The following is a 24,128-nucleotide window of genomic DNA, read 5'->3' on the forward strand; positions in this document are numbered from 1 at the left end:
GGCACACATTTTGAACTTCGTTAAAGTGATTGTAAACCTTTTATTTATTTTTATTATTAAAATAAAACAAGATTAAGACTAAACTTACCTGCTCTGTGCTCCTATTCTGGGGTTCCCCCCCCCCCCCCATTCCCTCTGCTCCTTCGCTTTTGCGTTTCCTCCCATAGCAAGCCACTTGATATGGGGGCACATGTGCAGGAGTGCTCCCGAGCCAGGCTGTGTGCATCCATAGGATTGGCCATGCCCCATTCTCCCTCCTCTCAGCATTTGATTGACAGCAGCAAGAGTCAATGGCTCTCACTGCTATCGGTGCAGCCTGTGAGAGCAAGGTGAGGGGGCGATGAGAACTGCAGCCGCGCACAACACTGGGGATACATGAAGTACATGAAAATAAAGTTGGCTTTTTTATTTGCACTTTACTAGACTCATGAAATAGCTCAAGCACTGATCAGCAGTTTGTTAAGCCTAATTAATATTTTCAGGTATTTCAAAAAGATGTACATTGATTGTACCTTGCCAAGGTATGGTGTTTCCAATTGCAAGATTTTTTATTTATTTTTTGTAACAGGAATTGTGATGTTGTTCATTGAGACGTAGGATGTACACAATTGTACACTGCCAGGTATTTTCTACCTCGGCAACATCATCACTCTTAACTAGTTTGCAGTGAGGCGATCTGGGGAGTAGTAATTCTGAACACAAAAACAGATTACTGATTTATCTTTTTTTCCGCCTAAGTACAGTGTATATATAATCGTTTCACTATTATTTTAGGTACACGCCTACTAACTGGATCAAGCAGCCTACAGCTATGGTCTAGTACTTCTTTGGACAAACGATCCAATGAGGACGGTCAGGAAAACACAGATGCAGACTTTGCAAACTGGAAATGTGTCTGGCAGTGCAGGTAAAATGTAATAAGTTTTTAGTATAACCTGCATGTGTGTTATGTACAGTGGAGCATCCCATGAAATTGCTATTGCTGATTTTTGCCAATTGTTATTTGTGCATGCCTCTTTTCTCAGCTGGACCACTTGAATCAGTATTGCTAGGTGGCTTATAAGTAAATACAGTATGTATTCTCATCCAAATGATGAAGTTACATTGTGACAGAATGTACCAACAAATATGAACATGTAGATGTTTACCAACCTAGCTGGTTAATAGCTACATATTGCCGGTCTCGTATTTAGTTGAGTGTTTTTTTCATTGCTAACATGTACTCTTCTCCAGTTTGGTCGTAGAATTGTCTTTGGCTCTGTATGTCAATTTGTTTGATTACTTGTTCTGAACTGATGGGTTTGCTCCAGGGATATAATATTAAAACACAATTGGTAGGTTTACATTTGTCACATACTTAATCTTTTCAACATTTCGCCTTTCAGAACAGCGTTTTCTGTGCATTTAATGAAATTTTCCCCTGATGGAGAATTTTTTGCTACTGCTGGCAAGGTAATTGGCTCATTATGTGCTTTTCTATTTATTTTTAAAAAATTTTTAAGGAGGTATACTTGTCCTGTTTACTATGTAAGAAGAGTAAACCACTCCACTTTTATATTGTACTTTTTATTTGCCCACTAAATCCACAAGTTGGCTCAGTTACAAAAATGTTTTTTCTTTTCAGCCAATTAAATCTTATTTTGTCATGCTAGTATTGTATCACTACAGCTATCAGTAGAATACTAGTCACTATGCACTGATCAGATTTTTTGGACACTGCTCATAAGGCATCATGCGCACAGGGCATGTGCCCATCTCTCTCTTCCTTCTGGCAACGGTGTTTTGGCAGAAGAAAGGTTTGACTCTCCTCTAAATGCCTATGTGTGCATGGATACATTGGCTAACATGCAGGGGCATTTAGAGGCAGAATAAAAAAAAAAACACCAGATGCCCCTAGGGGCAGTGTAAAAGAACGCCCAGTGTGCATGTGGCCTAAGTCTCAATATTTTTTCTTTTCTTCACCTGCACGCTGTTCTCAATTTCTTCCTACAGGATGACTGCCTGGTTAAGGTTTGGTACAATACCGAAAGCTGGCATTCTGCAGTTACATCTCCTCTTACAAGTCCAGAGAAAGAAGGTCAAGGAGAAGTAGACTTTTCTTTCATCTATCTTGCTCACCCTAGAGCAGTAAATGGATTTTCTTGGCGAAAAACAAGTAAATTCATGCCTCGGTCAGTATATTCTGTAAAGCATATTTTTTGGTTAATATATCTGAATTTTACCGTGTATCATCTGGATTGTGTATCGGTCTAGCTGTAGGGTAGATAATTATGAGATTGTAATAGCCCCATCAGAATTCCACTGCAAAAAAGTGTCAAAAAGTGTAATTAGATGATGACCATACTTTATTTATCTTAAAGTGGTTGGGCAAAAGTTTTCATCTTGTTGCATTATCTTCATTAAGATAAACCCCCCCCCCCCCCCAACACTTATGAGGTCCCTCTCTATCCACAAGTGTATTTGCCGTCTGAGCTAATCCCTCCTGGTTGGCTGAGAAACAGCAGTGGTGCCATTGGCTCCCGCTGCTGTAAAAGTCGGCTAGCCAATCAGGAAAGAGAGGGGATGGGGCCTGGTCAGGTCTCCTTGTTTGAATGGACACAGGAAACTTTGACTCAGCTTGGGTGCCCCCCATAGCAAGCCGCTTGCTGTGGGGGCACTCAACAGGAGGGTGGGGCCCGTATCACAGAAGAGGGACCCGAGAAGAGGAGGATACGGGCTACTATGTGTAAATCCACTACAACGGAGCAGGCAAGTATAACATTTTAGTTGTTTTTAAAGGGGGGGGGGGGGAACGAGACTTTACTTTTCGATATTAGTGGACCTTTTCTGAAATGGCATTTTGGATTCCAGCATTTATGACTGTATAACTAGATACATATTTCCACAGATAACAATACTATGAAAAAGTGTTCATCCTCCCAGAAATTTTCCACATTTTGTCATGTTACAACCAAAAATGTAAATGTATTTTTTTTTTATTTTTTTTTATGATGGACCAATACAAAGTGGCACATAATTATGAAGTAGAAGGAAAATGATAAATGTTTTTACAAATAAATATCTGAATAGTGTGGCGTACATTTGTATTTGGCCCCCTTTACTCCGATACTCCTAATGAAAATCTAGTGGAACCAATTGCCTTCAGAAGTCACATAATTAGTAAATAGAGTTGACGTGTGTAATTAAATCTCAGTATAAATGCAGCTGTTCTGTGAAGCCCTCAGATGTTTGCTAGAGAACCTTGGTGAACAAACAGCATTGTGAAAACCAAGAAACACACCAGACAGGTCAGGGATAAATCTGTGGAGAAGTTTAAAGCGGGGTTAGGTTATTAAAAAAAAAATCCCAAGCTTTGAACATCTCCCGGAGCACTGTTCAATCCATCATCCGAAAATGGAAAGAGTATGGCACAACTTCAAACCTACCAAGACATGGCCGTCCACCTAAACTGACAGGCTGAGGAAGGACAGCATTAACCGGAGAAGCCGCCAAGAGGACCATGGTAACTCTGGAAGAGCTGCAGAGATCCACATCTCAGGTGGGAGAATCTGTCCACAGGACAACGATTGGTTGTGAGCTCCACAAATCTGGCCTTTTATGGCAAAGGCAAAGAACACACACACGCACGCACTATTTTAACAAAAATATTGTGACGCCTGCCTTTACGCGCACATGAACTTTTAATGACGTTCAAGTCCATGGCGTTCAATATTGAGTTGGCCCATCCTTTGCAGCTATAACAGCTTCAAGTCTTCTGGGAAGGCTGTCCACAAGGTTCTGGAGTGTGTCTATGGGAATGTTTGATCATTCTTCCAGAAGCGCATTTGTGAGGTCAGGCACTGATGTGGACGAGAAGGCCTGGCTCGCAGTCTCTGCTCTTATTCATCCCAAAGGCATTCTGTTGGGTTGAGGTCAGGACTCTTTACAGGCCAGTCAAGTTCCTCCACCCCAAACTCGCTCATACATGTCTTTATGGACAAAGACTGGGATGCTATTAAAGTTCATGTACGTCTAAAGGCAGATATCCCAATACTTTTGGTAATATAGTGTATTTTATAGCAGAAAGTAAACAATATTAGTGACCCTGTCAGCAAAGAGTTGAGTTTGTATGTAAAAGAATACCTGTATAAGAGGAGAGAAAATTGTATACTTGCCTTTCAGATGGCTTGTTGGGATATGCTGCCTCTTCACTGTTCCCCCTACCAGTCATTTGTATGGAATACCTACTCCCTATACTGTGTTTTCTCATCCACAACTTTTACATCACTACAAGGATGCATGAGGAGCTGGGAGGAACCATAGTGTTTGGCAGGGGAAACAGGTATGACTAATCAATTGTTTACTGCAGCTGGGGAGCAGTGAAGTGGTCTTTTGACAAAACTGCTGCTGGAAAGGCAAGTTTATTCCCTCTGTTTTTGCAAATATGTTTTTTACAGTCATGTGACCGGTGCACACAGGATCAGTGAAGGCTGAACTGGGCAGTAAATGATCATCCGGGCAATGATCAAAGCTTTTACTCTTCTTTCATATATTCCTTCCAGCACTTATGATGTTAGTTTGTTAATGTTTTGTTGGCTTTGGGTTCAGAAATTAATTAATTAAATTGGCTTTACAGCACAATAGTACTTTTTGTTCTGACTGTAATAGAACACAAGTAAGTAAAAGTATAACAAAGTAATGGTGCAAATCCGGTTTATTACAAGTGCTCATTAGTAAATAAGCATGTCACTTTGTTATAATCATAGATATTTTTCTATAGAAATCTACCGTATTTATCGGCGTATAACGCGCACTTTTTTCCCCTGAAAATAGGGGGAAAATCACGGGTGCGCACTATACGCCGATAGCATACCTCGGAGTGGAAGGAGGGGGACGAGCGCCCGCCGGAAATCACCGAGCCATCATCTCCTCTCGGCTGTCACGTCACATACGCATTGAACCAGTGTTCTGTCTGTCACAGGAGATGGTTCAATGCCGATGGCGGAGGCGTGTGCGTGTGTGACGTGAGAGCCGAGTGGAGATGGCGGCTCTGTGATTTCTGGCAGTGTTTTCCGGCGGGCGCTCGTTCCCCTCCGAGGTATGCCATAGGTACGCGCTACAGTCTCGGACAGTGCTACAGTCTCGGCCAGCGCTGCTGCTCTGCCTGCGTTTAGGTTTCCTCACCCTCCCCTTCACCACAGAATGAGAATGCTGAAGCCCCAAGCCGCGCTACAGGTGTCGGGTAAAATAAATTCTGCTTATTTTTTGTGACATCATGAAAGTCTAGAGGGGAGGATAAGAAGTAATTTTAAGAATTCATAAAAAGTTTGTGATTATAAATAACTGTAGTTTTTCCAGAAAATTCCCTCCTAAAATTGGGGTGCGCGTTATACGCCGATAAACACTGTAATAATACTTGATTTGTACTGCAGTGCTTGGTTAATGTGTTTTTTTTTTTTTTTGTTTTGTTTTGTGTTAATTTTTTATTATACAGAGGATCTGTGTGTAACGTTCTTCTGACATGCTGCAAGGACAACATTTGCCGTTTGTGGACAGAGACACTACTGCCCAATGATAGCCTGTTATGTGGAGATGGGTTCAATCAAAAGGTTGAGCCAGATGGCTTAAATAATTTCAAAAGAAACCCTTCAAATAAAGAGCGAGTACAGAGTGCAATAGAGGTATGCACATTAAGGAACTTCTTATTTTAAGTATTCAAGTGACTGAGTGTATAAGTCTAAGGATGCACACTGAGCCTGTGGGTGTGCCCCTATAGCAAGTGGCTTGGAATTTCTGTACAATACCATTGCACAGAGCAGGAACAAATAACAACATGTTTATTATTTTATTAAAACAAAATGTATCCTTTACAACTGCTTTAAATGACACCAACAAAATGTATAAAAATAATACAGTGCTAATTATCTGTAAGCATTATAATGCTTACAGATATCTCTTTAAACTAAAGTGCTATAATTAGTGCTCATAAGGTTTCCTAAAACATCTTGTATACATACATATAATAATGTACAAATACCAACAGTCCTGTGCAAAATACAATAAATATTTTTGTGTAAAATTGTTGATGCAAAACTCTGCCGACACCAAATCCTTAACACATAGAAATATGCAAATACAAATAATTCTTTGAAAAATACAAAATATCTTTGTGCAAAACTCCTTGGTGCAAAACTCTGTTGGAAGCAGTGCATACACCAACAGTCAATGCATTGCTAGGTACAATTCTCCAGTGCAATCTTCAGTCACCTCAAAAGTTCAACCTTCAACAACGTCCCAGCATACCACCTTCAATCCATCTTGTGTAAATCCTTCCCCAATTCTCAGAGAACTCACCCTGAACCACTTCAATGTCAGGCACTTACACCCCCTTCCTGCCCAAGCCAATTTTCAGCTTTCAGCGCTGTCGCGGTTTAAATTACAATTGCGTGGTCATGCTACACTGTACCCAAACCAATTTATCATTTTGTGCCAACAAATAGAGCTTTAAAAAAAATAAAAAAAGACCAAAAATGTTGAAAAACATTTTTTGCCTTTTTTTTCGATTATAACATTTTTGTAAATAAGTATGTTTTCTCCTTTGCTGACAGGCACTCATAAGGCGTCACCAATGAGGTGGCACTGAAATGCAGCACTGGGCATTGATAGGTGGCACTGAAAGGCTGCAATGATGGGTACTTATGGATGGCACTGATAGGCACTTATGGGCATTGATACTGGGCACTGATATACATCCCCGGTGGCACTGGTAGGAATTTTTGGTGGGCACTGGTTGGCAGCTGCCTTGGCACAGATTGACATTTCGCTGGTGGTCTAGGGGGCATACCTGGTGGTCCAGTGTGGATGCCCATCCCTGGTGGTCCTGGGCGGCATACTGGTGGTCCTGGGCGGGCATCCGAGGGGGGGCTGCGCTGATGAACTATCGGCACAGACGGGCATCCGAGGGGGGGCTGCGCTGATGAACTATCGGCACAGACGGGCATCCGAGGGGGGGCTGCGCTGATGAACTATCGGCACAGACCCCCCCATCAGGAGAGTTGCCGATCTACTCTACGTTATTCACGTCTGTCAGACGTGAGTGAGGAGAAGCCGATCAACAGCTCTTCCTGTTTACATTATGATCAGCCGTGATTGGACACACTTGATCATGTGGTAAAGAGCCTCCATCGGGGGCTCTTTACCGAGATTGGTGTAGCGGTGTGTCAGACTGACACACGGCACCACCGATAGCCGCGATGCGTGCTCCCACAGGCGTGCGGCGGCTGTTATCCTGCTGGACGTCATGTGACGTCCAGTCAGGATAACTGAACCACCACCCGGCCGTTATTTGGCTATAGGCCTGGCAGGAAGTGGTTAAAGAAGAACTGCCCCATGCAGTGCTAGATTTCTTCTTTTAAGACTTATGGATCATACTTGCTTGTGAATATCCAGTTCTCCAAAACCATAATTTGCCCATATGTACTATACATGAAATCAAGAAAAGATGAAGGGAAAACATTGTAAAATGTTGATTATTCAAATATATTAAAAGCAGATAAAACCAATCCATTCAAATTTGGCAGTGCTGTTCCAGAACCAACATTTACAGTTTAAGTGATTTTATAAGAACACGGCTCCATCGGCACTCTTCTGTGTATGAGTGACACTTCTCAATGTGGGTTTAGCTATGAGACATGATTATAGCACTTTTGTTTAAAAAAGAGAGTGTACATTATAATGCTTACACATATTTAATTCGCACTGCACTGTTTTAGATTTTCTACAAAAAATCAGGGGATATTTATTGATACAGCAGCTGGGGTTTGTTATTGAAAGAGAAGTATGGGGTTGGGAAAAACAATCCGATACTGCAGCTGTGCCCCGCTGGCTCTACACCAAGAACTAAGCAATCAAAGACCTCTCATTGCTCAGTTCTCAAACTTTAGTGAGCAGAGAGTTGGTGACAATCAGTCACTGGCTTTCTGCTCTGCCCCTCCAGAGTTCACTGGAATGCGGGGCTATGAAGGGGACAGGGGCAGATGTCTCCCTCTCCCAGAGGCTGAGCCTACTGCCGAGCCAGATATCTGGTTGGACCCCTACTGAAGTTGGGATCGATCCAGAACCTGGACCGGCTGAGTGACGTCGTCCAACGATCTTTTAGCCTGCTGAAGACAGGTCACATAAGTGCTGAACTAAGTGCACTTCTGTGATCAATAGGAGAAGTAGAGCCAAAATAGCTTCTGCCCTACTTCTCCTTTTAAAGGTGTCGCACAGACATAATGCACCTAAAATGCACATGTGCCTTAAATATGTGCACAAAACAAGCTCTCCCTAACCTAAGTCCATCATGTTTCAGTTGGTTTATAACCGCTTAGAAACCTGCCCTGCTGTTACATTAGAGGGCTGGCAGGCTGCAAAGATTCTGCTGATTCTCCGATTTGAGTGTCCCTTTTGTAAAAACAAATTTTTCAATACCTATGGCTATAGAGGTGAATAAGGGCTTGTTTTGGAGTGCTTTTAGTGCTTGTTTAAAATATGCAAATATAAATGCAAGTCGTGGTTCAGGTTTACGCAAACAATCCAAATACTGTAGCACATCTTATTTCTGTAATCAATACAGAACATGCCTTTGCCCTTTCCCTATATTTTTTTTAAATCCACTGCATTTTTGAAGTATTAGTGAGCCATATTTTGTTTTCCAAACAGTTGAACTTGAGGCATTTTCGTAGAGGCAGGAAGAGATCATTATGCTTGGTGGCACACACAGGATATCCACCTCATCAACATGACGCTCACGATGTACATCGGAACACCCCCCATAATGGCAACGCACTTTGTCACTTTCACATTGCAGCTAGCATCAACCCTGCTACAGGTGAGGCAAAATTGTACCCTAACAGAAGAAAATTTGTGCTAGACAAGAGCTGTAGGAAACCTGTGGCCTCTTATGTTTTATGGTTGCAAACTCTTTAGGGCAGTTAATATCTGTGCTTTTCTAGAAGATATGTCTTTACCTTAAATCTATTAATGTTTTTGCATAGTTACGTTGGTCCAGCTTTGACCAATGCAAATATGCATATGCTGTACCTAAGGCGCTGCTTAGAAGCAGATAATCCCTGTAATAGTCTTTCCTACTTCAGTGATCGCCACTGTCTTTTGGGCCCAGTGCCAAGCAGCTGCCTAGTGTAAACAGGGAGTCATACGCCAGTGCCAGACTGTCTTAAGCTGGGATGCAGTAAGAAATGTCGGGGGGGTGGGCAGAAGTTGGGAGCTCAGCAGCGCAGTGTACAAAGGATCAGTAAGGCATAGAATGAGGTTAGCAGTTTGTATGGTAGTGTACAGAGGCTGTTTGTTTGCAGGGCAGTGTAGAGGGGGTCAGCAGGACGAAGGATGGGATGTCAGCAGGAGAGTGTACAGTAATTGATAGGGAAGAAGACAGGGGTCAAAAGTGTGAAAGACAGGGGTCACTGCTAGCAGGGTACTCTGCAGAGCTTTTTCCATATGGGCACAGCAGCTGGGTTGGAGGGGAGAGGTGAGGAAAGGGGCGCTTTGGCTTCTACAAATGTCAGTGGGGAAGAGCAGGCAAGATCACAACTATACCAATACACGGGGGTGGCAGGACCAGTATGGGCAGCGGTCTTAGAAATGTCAGTGATCTTTACCAAAAGTGACCCTGTGCCAAAAAATGCATCAGCATTTTGGGGGGGGGGGCTGAGGGCTGAGATGAGGGACAGGTATGTACAGTTTTCTAGTCTCTAAAAATATGGCAGAAGAAAGTGCAGAGGACTTTTAATGGAGTTAAATGGGGCAGAACCGCCTCAGAAAAAGTGAAACCTTGAGGTGGAGTGTGGCAGTTCAGCAGCATATGCAGGAAAGTGGCATTGATAGTTCTTCACCTGGGCTGTTCAGCTCAGGAGAGCCGGATGAGTCCGGAGAGCAGGCCAGATGTGCCGGCAGCTAAAGCGATTGGGTGAGAGCAAGGAATATTCGCTGGACCTTGCTGGAGAGCACACAGCTGTGAGAGGGAGAGGATTTCCTAACGGAACACCAGTGAATATCCAACAAAGAGATGGCAGAGACTGTTTCCTTGCAGAGTTTGCAAATTAGATATCTACTCCATTGGGGGGGGGGGAGTTTCGGGGGCCTCAACTGAAATCGGGGGGTGGGGGTGGACTTGGCCCACCCGAGCACCCCCCTAGATCCGGCCATTTCGTATGCTCGGCATAGTCGGCATTCACAGAATTACCTGCATTTTTCTCAATAAATGAAAGCCATTCTTTGATTGTACCCTTGTGATCATTGAGAAAAATGCAAGGTGGTCTGTGAAGTGTGTCTGTGCCCAACAGGCAGCCCACTGTGGTTACTATGCAGCAGGGAAGCTGATCAGCCCCAGACCCAGCAGATGGCAGCAATCACTGTAGAATCAGAGATTGCTAGAGTGATTCTCCGCTTTCACAGTGGTCCCTTGGGTATGGCATGTGCATACTTACATTGGTCCAAGCTGGACCAATGTAACTATGCAATAAAAATCCTGTCAGGTTTTTCTTGGGCAACAATTCCTATCTTATAGCCACAACAGAAAGTGAGAGGGAAATCCATGGTAGTCATTAGAACTAGTGTCCCCCATTGGTTGATTTCCCTTTTATTCCCATTCTGCTGACCAACTTGTACATTTTAAATTCCCCTTTTGTGATAATGGTCAACAAGACAAATATAGGGAAAATCTCCCTAACAGCAACACAGACGGCTATAAAACCCTGACGGGGTGTTGTAATCCCTCTCCATTCTCTCTAAAATAAAAAATAAAGTTTTGCCTGTAGTTTATATTACGTTAAGTAAAATTTAGCTTCATGAAAAGTGCTCAGGAGATTTTTATTTCATTTTATAGCTGTGTGGTGTTTTTTTTTTTTCTTTGTTCTGTTTTATATTAGTTTGGAATCATTTTTCCTGTATATCCCCTTTAGACATTCCTCTTCTTCCATCTATTTCATCAATGAGCCTCAGTGAGACAGAAGAAAAAAGTGGACCATTCGTAGTGCATTGGCTGAATAACAAAGAGTTACATTTTTCTCTGTCTATGGAGGTCTTTCTTCAGCAGCTCAGGAAGAGTTGGGAACAGCAGTCGTCAGAGGCTTGTATAGATGAAGCAAACCAGGAAGAAGGGAACTCAGAAGAAGGTGTGTAGCCTTATCACATAAAACACTGGGCATAAATATGATAAGCATATTTACTTGACATAGTCGGGTTAATTCATTATATGCTTTGATTCAGGTCACATAAACAGATAATACATGTTTTCTCTTTCCCTCCTTAGAAACAGCCTTGTCTTATTGAATCTACGTTTTCTGAATTAAAATGAGCATGTACAGATTAGGGTTGCGCCAATACTGGTATCGGTGCCGATACGAGCATTTTCACGAGTACTTGTACTCGTGCAAATGCGCCAACGCTTGACCCGATACCTGGGTAGTCAGGGATAATCAGTGCGGCGGTGGGGGGAGTCACAAGCACCGATCTCCCTGACAGCCGCTTATCCTCCTTTTCGGCTGCTTTATTTAATCTTGTAACTCGCCGCACCAATCATCCCTGATTGCCCTCTGGCCCTCCTCTCTGGCCCCCCCTCTGGCCCTCTCTCCCCTTCCTCGTCGTCCTCTGGCCCTCTCTCCCCTTCCTCTGGCCCTCTCTCCCCTTCCTCGTCCTCCTCTGGCCCTCTATCCCCTTCCTCGTCCGGCCCTCTCTCCCCTTCCTCGTCCTCCTCTGGCCCTCTCTCCCCTCCCTCCCGTCCCCCCCGTCCCCCTCTTGTCCTCCCCCCCCCCCCTCTGGTCCTCTTCCCCCCTCTGGCCCTCCCCCGTCCCCCTCTTGCCCACTCCCCCGTCCCCCTCTGGCCCTCGCCCCCCCCCCCCCCCCGGCACCTTCCTTTTCTGAATGCACAGAGTCTGTGATCTCTGACTCTGTCTATTCATAACTGAGCATTGTAAACTGTGTTTATGATGCCTTAAGCCCCATACACACGACCGGTTTTCCTGCCAGGAAAACTGCCAAGAGAGCTTTTGGCCGGGAAAACCGGACGTGTGTATGCTCCCTCGCCCTTTTGCCGGGAATCCTGGCAGAAAAATGGAGAACCTGCTCTCTATTTTCCCGTCGGGATTCCCGTCGGTTTTAAACCCGGCAGTTTTTTTTTATGGGGAAACACTGCAAGGGAGCATACACACGGCCGAGATTCCCGGACAAAGCTCTCTCCGCAGTTTTCCAGACGGGAAAACCTCCTGTGTGTACACGGGGAAAGTAACCGAGCAGGACTTTAAACCGCCCGGAATCCCGGTCGTGTGTACAGGGCTTCAGTTTATGAATGAACGGGAGCCTCTGTTTCCTGTCCATTCATCTTCGGTGCAGCTGAGGCGGCAGAAAAAGGAGCTAGGGAATGTGTGTCCTCGGTCCCTTTTTCTGTCTCAAAGGGGAGATGTCAGACAGACCCCATAATTATCACCAAAGCCCCCCCCCCCCCCCCAACAGGGCTAATAAAAAAAAGATATAATACGTTTTCAAAGGTTAAAATTGTAAAAAAAAATTGAATTGCAATAAAAATTAAAAACTGACGCAGTCCACGCATCATCAGTGCTGCATGTTGGTGCCACTGTCACATGACATTAAAAAAAAGTGTCAGTAATTGGTATCGGGAGGTACAGGCGGTCCCCAGGTTACAAACTATATGGGGTCTGTAGGTTCATTCTTAAAGGGGTGGTTCACCCTAAAAACTACTTTTTTCTTATTCCACTGCCCCCCCACATTACAATCCGATTAAGGCTCTTATTATTTTTTTCATGCTGTGCATACCTTAGTACAGCATATTCACCCGTGCATCCGGGTTGCGAGTTCCGCGGGAGTGGGCGTTCCTCACATGCTGGTGATTGACGTTTTGCCCAAAAACGAGCTCCCCCCCCGTCGCGTAAGCCACGTCACGGTTGGCGAAAGGAGCCGAACGGCGAGTCGGGGCTATACTGCGCATGCGCATCGCCGTTCGGCTCCTTTCGCCAATCGTGACGCCGCTTACGCGACGGGGGGGAGCTCGTTTTTGGGCAAAACGTCAATCACACACATGTGAGGAACGCCCACTCCCGCGGGACTCGCAACCCGGATGCACGGGTGAATATGCTGTACTAAGGTATGTACAGCATGAAAAAAATAAGAGCCTTAATCGGATTGTAATGTGGGGGGGCAGTGGAATAAGAAAAAGTAGTTTTTAGGGTGAACCACCGCTTTAAGTTTGTTCGTAAGTCGCAACAGGTACATCATTTTTTTTTTTTTTTTTTTTTTTTATCTCTAACTTTATCTGTAAAAAATATTTTATATATTTTTTTTTTGGATAGCATAGGGAAGGCTTTACACCCCCTGTAACATTTGTTTTGCTGTCTGTTCCCCTGTTTTGAAGATTTCACCTCACTTTCTGTCCCTATGACAATTGAATGCAGCTCTGTACCTGAAAAAAACATTTGTCCTGGCTTTGCAGGAACACAACTGAACTCTGCTTTGTTTACAAATCCCCATCAAGTGCCCGGCACCCACAGATTAGCTTCTGCTATGAAAAATCACAGCAGAAGCTGCCCATCGCTGGCCCACGCCCACCCCTGCAGGCAAACGTGCAGAATGACGTAGATAAAACGTGATACGTGGCAGAGCTGCCACCCTGTAGTAGTAAAACTACTATAGGCTGGCCAGCAAGTGGTTAAATAGACTTTGCCTTGAAAATATGTACTGCCATTGTTTCAAGAAAGGTTGCACATCCATACTGGCATGTATAAATGCTAATAGTTGATAATTTTTTTTTTTTTAGATGAAGATAATGAAGAAGCCGATTCAAAATTGCCAAATGAGAAAAAGGAAGTGAATGGGGTAAAACCTGTTGTACATTCTTCCAGTAGTGTGTCCTTCCCATCATCTGTTATTGATCATGAAATTGAAATCTTGCTTTCTGAATGGAACAAGAATCCAGACATGCTTTTTAGTATCCATCCTGTGGATGGCTCTTTGCTTGTATGGCATGTTGACTGGTTGGATGAGTATCAGCCTGGAATGTTTCGCCAAGTGCAGGTAATTATTGCCAAGCAAAACCAGAAGCTAAGTTTTGGAGCCCAAGTTATTATTTTTTTTTAAATAAAAAAATATTCAAAGAGCATATTATTTGGTGGTTCATTAGCATTTGTTTTATTTTTCAGGTATCCTTTTCCTGTAGAATTCCTGTAGCATTTCCTACCGGAGACGCAAACTCCCTCTGTCGAAGTATTGTGATGTACGCAAGCACTAAAAATGTAGATTTAGCTATTCAGCAGGGCAAACAAAAGCCTGCATCTATGGCACGATCCACCTCTATGCTCATTTCTGCTGGGCAAAGTAAATCGAGCAGTCTAAAGCTGAGCATCTTTACTCCCAATGTGTTAATGATATCCAAGCATGCAGATGGTTCCCTGAATCAGTGGCAGGTGAGCTTTGCTGAAGAATCTGCCTTTTCCACTGTGCTCAGCATTTCCCACAAGTCTCGGTACTGTGGCCATCGTTTTCACCTGAATAACCTTGCCTGCCATTCTGTTCTACCACTACTGCTGACTACTTCTCGTCACAATGCACTGCACTTGACAAAGGTAAATGGCGATACTGGGACACCTAACTCTTTACAAGATGGAGATAGTTCTATAAACGACAATGGAGAGGAAGCATCAGAAAGTTACCAGGATCCTAATGCAGTGTACAGTGAATTAATCCTTTGGCGCGTTGATCCTGTTGGACCGCTTTCTTTTTCTGGTGGAGTTTCTGAGCTGGCTCGTATCAATTCCCTTCATGGTTCTGCCTTCTCCAATGTAGCTTGGTTACCCACACTTATACCAAGTTATTGTTTAGGTAAGTCTGTGTCTAGGCGTGTCTTTATTTCTTTAAGTATCCATGTGTAACAGTGGTCCACAACCAGTAGATCGTAAACCTTATGTAACTCGCTTCCTTTTTATGATGCTCAGGGCAGACGCAAAGCATGTTCTGAGTCCCTTTCTTACTGTATTTTCTTTTTATTCCATTATAATGAAGTTGAGTACTATTGTCCAATTTATATTTATAGCCTTTATTAACCATTTTTAATATCCAATTTGAAATTGGTTCAAGATCACTGACAATAGTAAATGTAACACTTGGCACATCTCCTGATCATTTTAAACTGTAATGTCTTTTTTTCTTTCTTTTTTTTTTCTAACATTCCACAATAGATGGCCATCATGAGCATTTTAAAAGGGTTTGAGGATTGTCTTAACATGGGCACTACATTAAACTAAAGGCAAAACGTTTTTTTTTTTTTCTTAGTTTTGGACAGAGTGGTGATGGATTAGAACGCCTGTCCTTTTTTATTGCCGTTTGTGCCCCCATTGGAGAGATTCACCTTTTCTATTTGTCCAGTTTACTATAGTCATTGAAAGTAAATGAAAATCCCCAATTTTGGGTTGTCCCCAGAAAAGTAATACAGGGGATATCTTCCAATGGGGACACTAGTTCTGGTGACCTGGGGGTCCCAAAGATATTCCCTTAATTTGCAGGGATTTCCTCTCGCTTCCTGTTGTGGATATGGGACAGGAACTGAAGGGCAATCTCCCCAATGGGACGCAGATGGCAAAAAAATAACACCTAGGGTTATGACCTTACTTACTTTATCCAAAATGAATAAAAATCTGCCTTTAGTTTTACTTTACTTTTTTTGTAAAGTGGAGAGGGATTAGAACATTTTGTCAGATTTTATTGCTGTCTGTGCCACATTAGAGGGAATCACCCTCTTTATTTGTCCTATCTGCTTTAATAGTCAAGAGTAAAAGTAAAAGACAATCCCAAGTTTTAGGTTGTCCCCAGAACAGTAATAGTTCTGGTGATAGAAATATTCTCTCCTTTTCATGTTTTGGTTATGGGACAGAAAGTGAAGAGAATTGTCCCCAATGGGACAAATATGGCGAAAAAACTGGTAAGGGTTATAACCTTCCCATAATCATATACAAAATGAAAAATAGTTTTGCCCATATTTTTGCTTTAAAATTGCTGTTATATGCCAAAGAAATAAATCTTACCATAGCCACCTACTTAAATGTTATATTTTTTATTGTGAATATTTTTGTTTGTCTTTGTAGTGTTTTTTCAGGGCACTTTCTTGATAGGTAACTGAACTATTTGTACTTTTACAGGTACATACTGCAATTCTCCAAGTGCATGTTTTGTTGCCAGCAATGGGCAGAATTTAAGGCTGTATCAGGCTGTAATAGATGCTAAAAAGCTCTTGTGTGAGCTGTCCAATCCTGATATATCAGTAAGTGTGTTTTTATTTCTGCCTGTATACCCACAATGAAATCATTCATTCAAACGTGTGGTTTATATGTTGGACAGGATTTTTAAATCTGCCTTTCAAAAAAATGAATGCTTTATTTCAGTAGGGCACATTTTATCATTATTATTTTAAAGTTCAGTTGCATTATTATTATTAAAAAAAAAAAATATTTTGAGTGGAAACGAATTGGAACCTTTTTTTTCTTTACTGCTCTTACATCTGTTTAACCACTTTCTTCTCAGGTATGTACATACGGTAGGTAGGTGCATGCCTCATCCTGGTATTGATCTTTTCAGCTGGCGATTCTGGCTAAGACAGGTGATCTGAGTGGCTAATCAATTCTACGGTTGGTGGAAGGGGGTCCCACCTCTCCGATGCTTCCAGCAGTGATGGCTGCCCAGTACAGAGAGAAAGGAACTGATGTTGTTCCCCTTTTTCTGTAACCCTGTAAAGCGGGAGCGACGAGTATTTCGTCACTTCCGATTACGCACCTTTTGTTAACCTGGCCATCAGCGGCCAGGGACACAGCTGATCGGACCGATCTGTGTCTGATCGGCTGCATGGGGGGCCAGAGGAGAGATCTTGGGTCTAATAGAGCCCAGATCTCTCCATAAAGTGGACCTGTCACAACCCATTCTGTCACAAGGCTTGTTATAGCAATAAAGTACAAAAAAAAACGAAAAATTAAAGCTCCCCGTCCCACCGTGCTAGCGCGTAAATGCAAACGCATAAGTTACTCCCGCACGCATATGTAAACTGTGAACGCCCCACACGTGAGGTATTGTCATGAACGTCAGGGCGAGAGCAATAGTTTTAGCGACTTGAAATAGTAACCTGTAGAGGGGTTTAAATTGGTAACCTGTAGAGATGCAATTTTAAAGCGTGACATGGTATCTATTTACTCGGTGTAACATCATCTTTCATATTATACACAAAAATTGGGATAACTTCAATGTGTTTGTACAGTCACTACTTTACATTGTAGCAAAGTGTAATTTCTTCAGTGTTGTCACATGAAAAGATATAATAAAATATTTACACAAATGTGAGAGGTGGACTCACTTTTGTAAGATAATGTCCATTATAAATGAGCAAAAAAATACATGATTGTAGAAGACAGGCAGGATATTGTTTTTGATAAGCAAATAATGTGCTTTTGTTGAAAAACTTATGCAAACCACAATTCACCATAATTAAAACATGGCAGTGTCAATACCACTTTAACTTTTAATAAATGTAATCCTATAATAATGCCTCATTCTCTAGTATGTGGACGGATACGTTATTTTCTACCCTAAGGCACATCTGTGAAATTGGAGTTACAATGTCCAGTTGACATGGGGCATTATAATAAGCTTTTCCATTGATGGGCAGATTTAATTACACAAACCGTGTCCATAGTAAACCCTGTACAGTCATGTAAGGCTGTTTGTAATATTGCAGATCATTCAAAGTAAATTTGTATCCTAGTATATCTTCAGCCAGTATAGAAGGCTTAACATGGAACTGAACTCAAAAGTGAGGATTTGCTTTGGTATAGGGAACTTTTAGAAAATGTAGGGGTGCCTTAGTAACCTGAAAATGTGCACTTTCTGGTATGTCAATGTGCCTGCGCACTATTCTGTTTACAGTGGCAGGCTCTGACATGAGGAAGCAAAGTCCGGCCTCCGACAAGGTGTCCTCCTCCATACTAAAACCATGTGCACGGCATATCGGTAGTTGGAAAGAGATCAATTGCAGAAAGACCATAGGCAGTAGTGTTTGTTAGCCTTTTTTTTACTGCTTGTGTTTTTTTGTGCATATTCTTAGCATTTAGTTGCACATTAAGGCCTAAAAAATGCTTGTTTAAAGTGGTTGTTAAGCCACTGCTATAAAATCCTCCCATCCAGTCTGTAACATAACAATATGTGTCCCTGTGCCATAGAAAAAAGATGCCGATCTGCACCTATATCAGAGCAGCTTCCGGCGCTCATGTGACTCCTAGTCTCTCTCCTCTGCCCAGCTGACAACTCCAGCGTGCAGGGCCAAGCACTCCTGATGACGTCAGCTGGGGAGGGGAGAGAGAGAGATTGGGAGCCGCTCTGATATAGGTACAGATCAGCATCTTTTTTATATAACGCAGGCACAGGGGCACATATCGTTATGTTACAGAGGGGATGGGAGGTTTTTATAGTAATTATGAGAGCAGCAGGAGGGGCGGGCACTGTCACAAGTAGACAGGCAGGGAGGGGGAGAGAAGAGAGGACAGAACAGGGCTGAGGATAATGGAGGCACCACGTGTTAGGCTCAGCAGCCAAGATAACCCATGGTCTGCTTACAGGGTGGAGGGTATAGCCAGGCAGGAACGAAACATTAAAAAAAAAATATATATATACAGCACAAGCACTCTGCTGCATAACATGCATTAAGTGAACAGAATCATTTTTTTTAGGTCAACAAACACTTTAAAGGATAAGTTCACTTTGGGAAAATGTAACATCAGTGTTTCTCAACTCCAGTCCTCAAGGCACCCCAACAGGTCATGTTTTCAGGCTTTCTATTATTTTGCACAGGTGATTTGATCAGTTTCACTGCCTTGGTAATTACCACAGCTGTTTCATCCAAGGGAAATCCTGAGAACATGACCTGTTGGGGCACCTTGAGGACTGGAGTTGAGAAACGCTGCATTACATGTTCCACCCGGTTTTAGGGTTGAACATGTTACTTACTTTTTCCCAATGCTGCAGCCACTGCCCTATTCGAACAGCCGTGGTAGTTCATTGATTCTTCCCATCAGTGTATCTGCTTGCTTGTACAGGATGTACTGGCACACATACAGTGACAGATCTTCAGAAGACCTGCCTGGCACCAGCAATCTGCTGATCACTGGTGCAATGTTTTACATGCTCCAAAAAAAATGGGTTTGAATCCCAACCATGACACTACCTGCCTGGAGTCTGCATGTTCTCCCTGTCCCTGCGTGGGTTTCCTTCCACACTCCAAAGACATGCCGGTAGGTTAATTGGATCCTGTCTAAATTGGCCTTAGTATGTGAATGTATAACTGTGAGTCAGGAAACTTGGATTGTAAGCTCCTTCAGGGTAGAGACTGATGTGAATGTACGATGTATATGTAAAGCGCTGCGTAAATTGACAACACTATACAATTACCTGAAATAAATAAAAATAATGAAATACTGCATTAACAATAGTTGTCATGTGGCTCTTTCATTAAAAAGTAATGTTTGCATTCATTTACAGACATACGTTGGGGAAGTTTTTAACATTATTAGTCAGCAGTCCACTGCTAGACCAGGATGTATTATAGAACTGGATGCCATTACTAACCTGGTAAGTATCAGTGTTGTCTTCAGATGTGTGCCTGCACTTCCTTGTACTAATCACGTTGTCTTGTGTTCAGGATGGCAGAAAAACACAACTGTTGCATGTCTTTCAAGAAGACTTTATAATGGCAAACCAGGAGAATGAAACAACAGGAACCAGCGGCATTTCGTCTAATTCTGGCAAGGCTTTTTTTACTTTAATTTTGAGTTCCCTTTTGATCAGTTTTTTCAAGCATTCACTTACATTCTTAAAACTTCATATGATTTTCGTTTATAACATTTCAAGGTCTTGCAAGTAAAGTACCTTTGGAACATTTGCCCTATTAATCACATGCAGGTTACAAACACAAATTCAGGGTGTCTGGTAACACTTATTAAAATGTGATTTGTCTTTGGGTCCTCCAAGATGTTGTCAGCTGACCACTGTCAGTAGGTTAAATTGACCCCTTACCTCCTCTTCTGGAGTCCCCCGCTGACACCCTTCGCTCCTCCTCATCTGCATGTGCTCCCAAGCCACACACATTGCGGCTCAGTCTGTCCTCCATTTTCTCATTCACAGGATTTGAATGGCAGCAGCAGCAGCCGGATAGGTCAGCTCTAACTTAATAGTAATAAGTAGAAGGCTGCTTGCCTTCTAAATATAACAGTAATAAAGGTGCAGCACCTTAATATAGCAGCAGCAAATGAAACATCCTCAATAAATTGTGTGTAAAAACTTGAAGCTCAGACAAAAATAATGCATAAATAAACAAAAAAGTTCTTAACTCCCGCGTATTTCTTCCACCATCCAAATCTCCCTCAATGGTTGGCTGCTGCTGCTAAGTCAGAGGACCTCCGATCTATGAATGGAGCTGGATGTCCATAGAGTAGAAGCAGAGATTGTCAATTCCCAGTGTGTGACTGAGCTATTGAGTGTGGTGTCACTTTTTTGGATGGTGGAATCAATACAAAGACATTTCTGAAGTTAAATTACTTTTTTCTTCGGTGTTTTTTTTTTGTGCGTAGTTTTCACTTTCACGTTTCTATGCACATTATTTATCGTTTGTTTTATTTGCTGCTGCTTTATTATTAAGGCACTGCCCCTTTTATTATTGGTGGCAGCAAGAGCCAATGGCTTTCACTGATATTGGTGAATCCTGTGAGAAGAGGGGAGAGTGAGATCTGTAGATGGGCACAGTGCTTTATTGATGGAGGACTCGGGTAAGTGTTTGGGCGGGGGGTGTTATGAGGAGCAGCTATTAAATGTGTGTTTTTTTTTGTTTTTTTTTTGTGGTAAAAAAAAAAAAAAATTTAACTTTAAAACCTCTTTAAAGAGAAATTAAATAAATGAATTAAACTATAGTTTGTCATTTCAATCACAGGAAAGTGAAAATACCAGAACTCAAAACTGTGTAAATTGTCTGGGTGGGTGACATGACAATAAAAGGCAGCTACTGTCTGGACATTGAGATCGTGAAATTGTATAGAGGTCTGTGTCTGCAAACCACAGCAATGGTTTAATCTATAAAACAGTGTGTGAAAACCATTAGATAAGCCGGGCATGTGACACACTTGTGGGGGAAAAAAAAGAGCATGTGATAAACACTTGAAAGACAGTTATTTTAGTGATTTTCCCCCCCCCCCCCCCCCAAGGACTGATTTTGGGCTTCGGGAAGACCTTTTTTAAAGCTGAACTTCAGGGAAAACATTTCGTCAGTGCCCCCCCTCCCCCTCACCACATTGCAAAGGTTTATTGATCGTGTTTAGGGCACCAGTAAAAGTTTTTCTTTTAAGTAATCTCTTTGCTCTTTTGGCAGGTGTTGCTTAACATTTCCCCTCCTGCTCTGGGATGTGGATGGCCCTTCAGCATCCTCACATACAGTGCATAACCCTCAAAGTGCTAGGGGAACACCACTGCGAGTTCAGCTTTAAAGCGGTATTGAACCCAACACAAAAAATGAAATGTATTGCAGCTTACCAATCATTAGATGTGGTGGCTTATATTCGTTTTTTGTTTTTTTCCGGCATTTTACCCTCTGTTTTAATCTAGTAATCTGGCCAATAACACTGAATTAGCGTGCCCCAACTCTGAACGAGGGAGCAGAGCAGACAACAGCAATGTCAGTTTGGGGTGAGGGGAGTTCTAGATGTATTACCAGATTCAGATACACAAACAAATTAATGCCAAACTTCAGCTCATGCTGCAGTTGCACAACTAATTACAGCAACAGTTTTTTTAATTACATTTTTTTATTTTGGGTTAAAGTTTTTACATGAATGAAATGAAATAAAACATAATCATTGTGGCACCCCTGTCAGTGGTAATTGTTTTGTCTCAACACTCGAAGAGATACATTTGCAGGAGAGCTTGTTTTGTTGAAAAAACATCCGACTTAGGCAATCCATAGATTATGCAAGTTAAATTGCTAGATTCCCTCCTGGAGAACTATTGTGTTCTGCTAGCTGGGAGCCTTCCTTGCCAGCAGAACACAATGATTATTGTTGCCAGCTATAGCCAGCGGCACTAATCGTTGGAGAATAATCTCAAGCTTTTTGTACACAAGTCAATCAATAGATAGACTTGTGTACAACTAGGGAAGCACATACATGAATCAAAATGTCCCTGCTGGACTGGCTGAATTTTGGCCAAATTTCAATCTATGTATGACTGGCTTTACTGGCTGGATCACCAGGTGAAAATAAAAGAAGGGAAGCTTAAAAAAATAAACAAATGCAGTCACCACATCTAAAAATTCGTAACCTGCAATATAATGTATCAAACTCTGCTCTTTTGATGTCAAGAGACAGGAACAACAAGCGCCCAGAGGCGATTCAGTTCGCATGTGCCGCGCTATATAAGTTTTTCATTCATTCATTCATTCAATGTTTGCTTTTGGGTTTAATACCACTTACAAGCCCTGTTCACACAGGCCTTTGCCAGTTTAATAAAAAAACGTCCAATATTCGGCCCATGTGTATGGCAGCCATTCAGCCAGCTTCTTTTGGACACACACACAGTGTGTGTGTGTGTGTCCCTGCGCATCCCACTACCAGAACACAACAGCTTAGCGTCCACTCTTTAGTACAGCGGCTCCAACCGAAGGGAAAAAAACTGTGTGTACCAGGCTTACGTCTGCCTTTTTTTCTTACTTTGAATACTAAAATTAGATATTCACCATTTGAGAAGACTGGTGCCCAGCAAAAAAAAATGTAAGTGAACTTTTCACAGTTAAATCAAGGAATTCAACTAGTAGCAACTTTGTTTTGCTCAGTATTCTTTTTTCAAGATTTCATGTTTTTGCCTTTTGAGACAAATTGGTGGCAGGAGACTAACAACTTTGACTTTTTCCCAATAGAACGCTCCCACAATGATTTTTCTGAGAAATTTTTCCTGGTGGTAATTGAATGTACCAAAGAAAAACGTTCAATCTTACACATGTGGAAGTTACATCTAAAGTCTGTTCCTGTCTCCGTGGGTATGGTTTTGTATATTGCTATGCATGGGCATCATTTCATGTGAATCATTCCTTATGCTTTTTTTATTACATTGTCATCAGCTGGCGTAGTGTGAGGTATACTATTGTAGTATAAAAGCTATTTCAGGGTTCAGTGCTTCCCAATCAATAGGAATCAGTTCTTGCATGTCATATGAAACAGAGTAAGGCTGGGTTCACACTAATGCGGCCACGGGTCCCAGCAAGGGGTCTGTGCATCCTTGTACACTGATTCAAGTGCGAATCAGGTCAGAATTTTTGCCTGAATTCGTACCTGAAACCGAGCCAAAGACTCGCAGGACCCTTTTTTCGTGCAGACCACAGCCGCCCCGGAGCTGTGTGAACCTGTTCCATTGAAAGCCTGTCAGTCTCCTGTCATGCGAATTGCATGTGGAGAAAACGGCAATTCAATTTGCAGTGTGAACCAAGCCTAAAAGTTTGCGGTTTTGGATTAGTTAATTTAAAGAGTTTGCATAAATGCATTTTAGCAGTATTTGCCACCCATGTATGCATTATTATGGGTGCCTGTGTTTCTGTGGCTTTTGCACATATGCTTGTGTCGCTTTGCAATATTGACAACATCACTGACCACCAAAGGCAAAGCACGTTGTGCAAAGTCACTATGACACGACTGAGAAAAACATACATCTGTACTTGAACAATAATTGTACTCTTGTTCAATAATGAGAAAGAAGCTGTGTGTTAGTAGGCATCCTGACACTTCTGCTCGCCCCCTCCCCCCTCAAGAGGCTTTCTCCACACCAGGAAGAAAGCCTTGCATTACGGTGTGTAGTTACAGACAGAAGAACAGGAAGTGAGGATTTCTCAGAAGAAATAAGGACATTTTAAAAGCAAAATGGAAGGATGAGGTAAGTGAAGGAGGACTGCACTAAGGTAAAGGAAGCTATTTAGGGGGAAAAAAAAATTCCTTTACAACCCCTTCAGCTCTATTTATAAAATCCCATTACATTCAGGGCATGTCATGTCTGATGACTGTCATGGTTGCTTGTGC

At 42.3% G+C, this 24,128-nt stretch overlaps 1 protein-coding gene across 2 annotated transcripts in view; it reads left to right on the top strand.

Annotated features, from left to right (window-relative positions):
* The window catches only part of DMXL1 (Dmx like 1), a 212,268-nt gene that overhangs the window by 68,523 nt on the left and 119,617 nt on the right, over positions 1–24,128 (top strand). For both annotated transcript variants that reach the window (XM_040343979.1, XM_040343987.1), the window contains exons 5-16: positions 775–907; positions 1,386–1,452; positions 1,993–2,171; positions 5,474–5,660; positions 8,683–8,851; positions 10,941–11,153; positions 13,808–14,064; positions 14,190–14,868; positions 16,182–16,303; positions 19,561–19,650; positions 19,721–19,823; positions 22,979–23,098. In XM_040343979.1, the coding sequence (XP_040199913.1) occupies positions 775–907; positions 1,386–1,452; positions 1,993–2,171; positions 5,474–5,660; positions 8,683–8,851; positions 10,941–11,153; positions 13,808–14,064; positions 14,190–14,868; positions 16,182–16,303; positions 19,561–19,650; positions 19,721–19,823; positions 22,979–23,098 (2,319 nt within the window). The remainder of the gene's footprint in view (positions 1–774; positions 908–1,385; positions 1,453–1,992; positions 2,172–5,473; positions 5,661–8,682; positions 8,852–10,940; positions 11,154–13,807; positions 14,065–14,189; positions 14,869–16,181; positions 16,304–19,560; positions 19,651–19,720; positions 19,824–22,978; positions 23,099–24,128) is intronic.

This window comes from Rana temporaria, chromosome 1 (assembly GCF_905171775.1).
Source record: "Rana temporaria chromosome 1, aRanTem1.1, whole genome shotgun sequence".
In the NCBI taxonomy this organism is placed as follows: domain Eukaryota; kingdom Metazoa; phylum Chordata; class Amphibia; order Anura; family Ranidae; genus Rana; species Rana temporaria.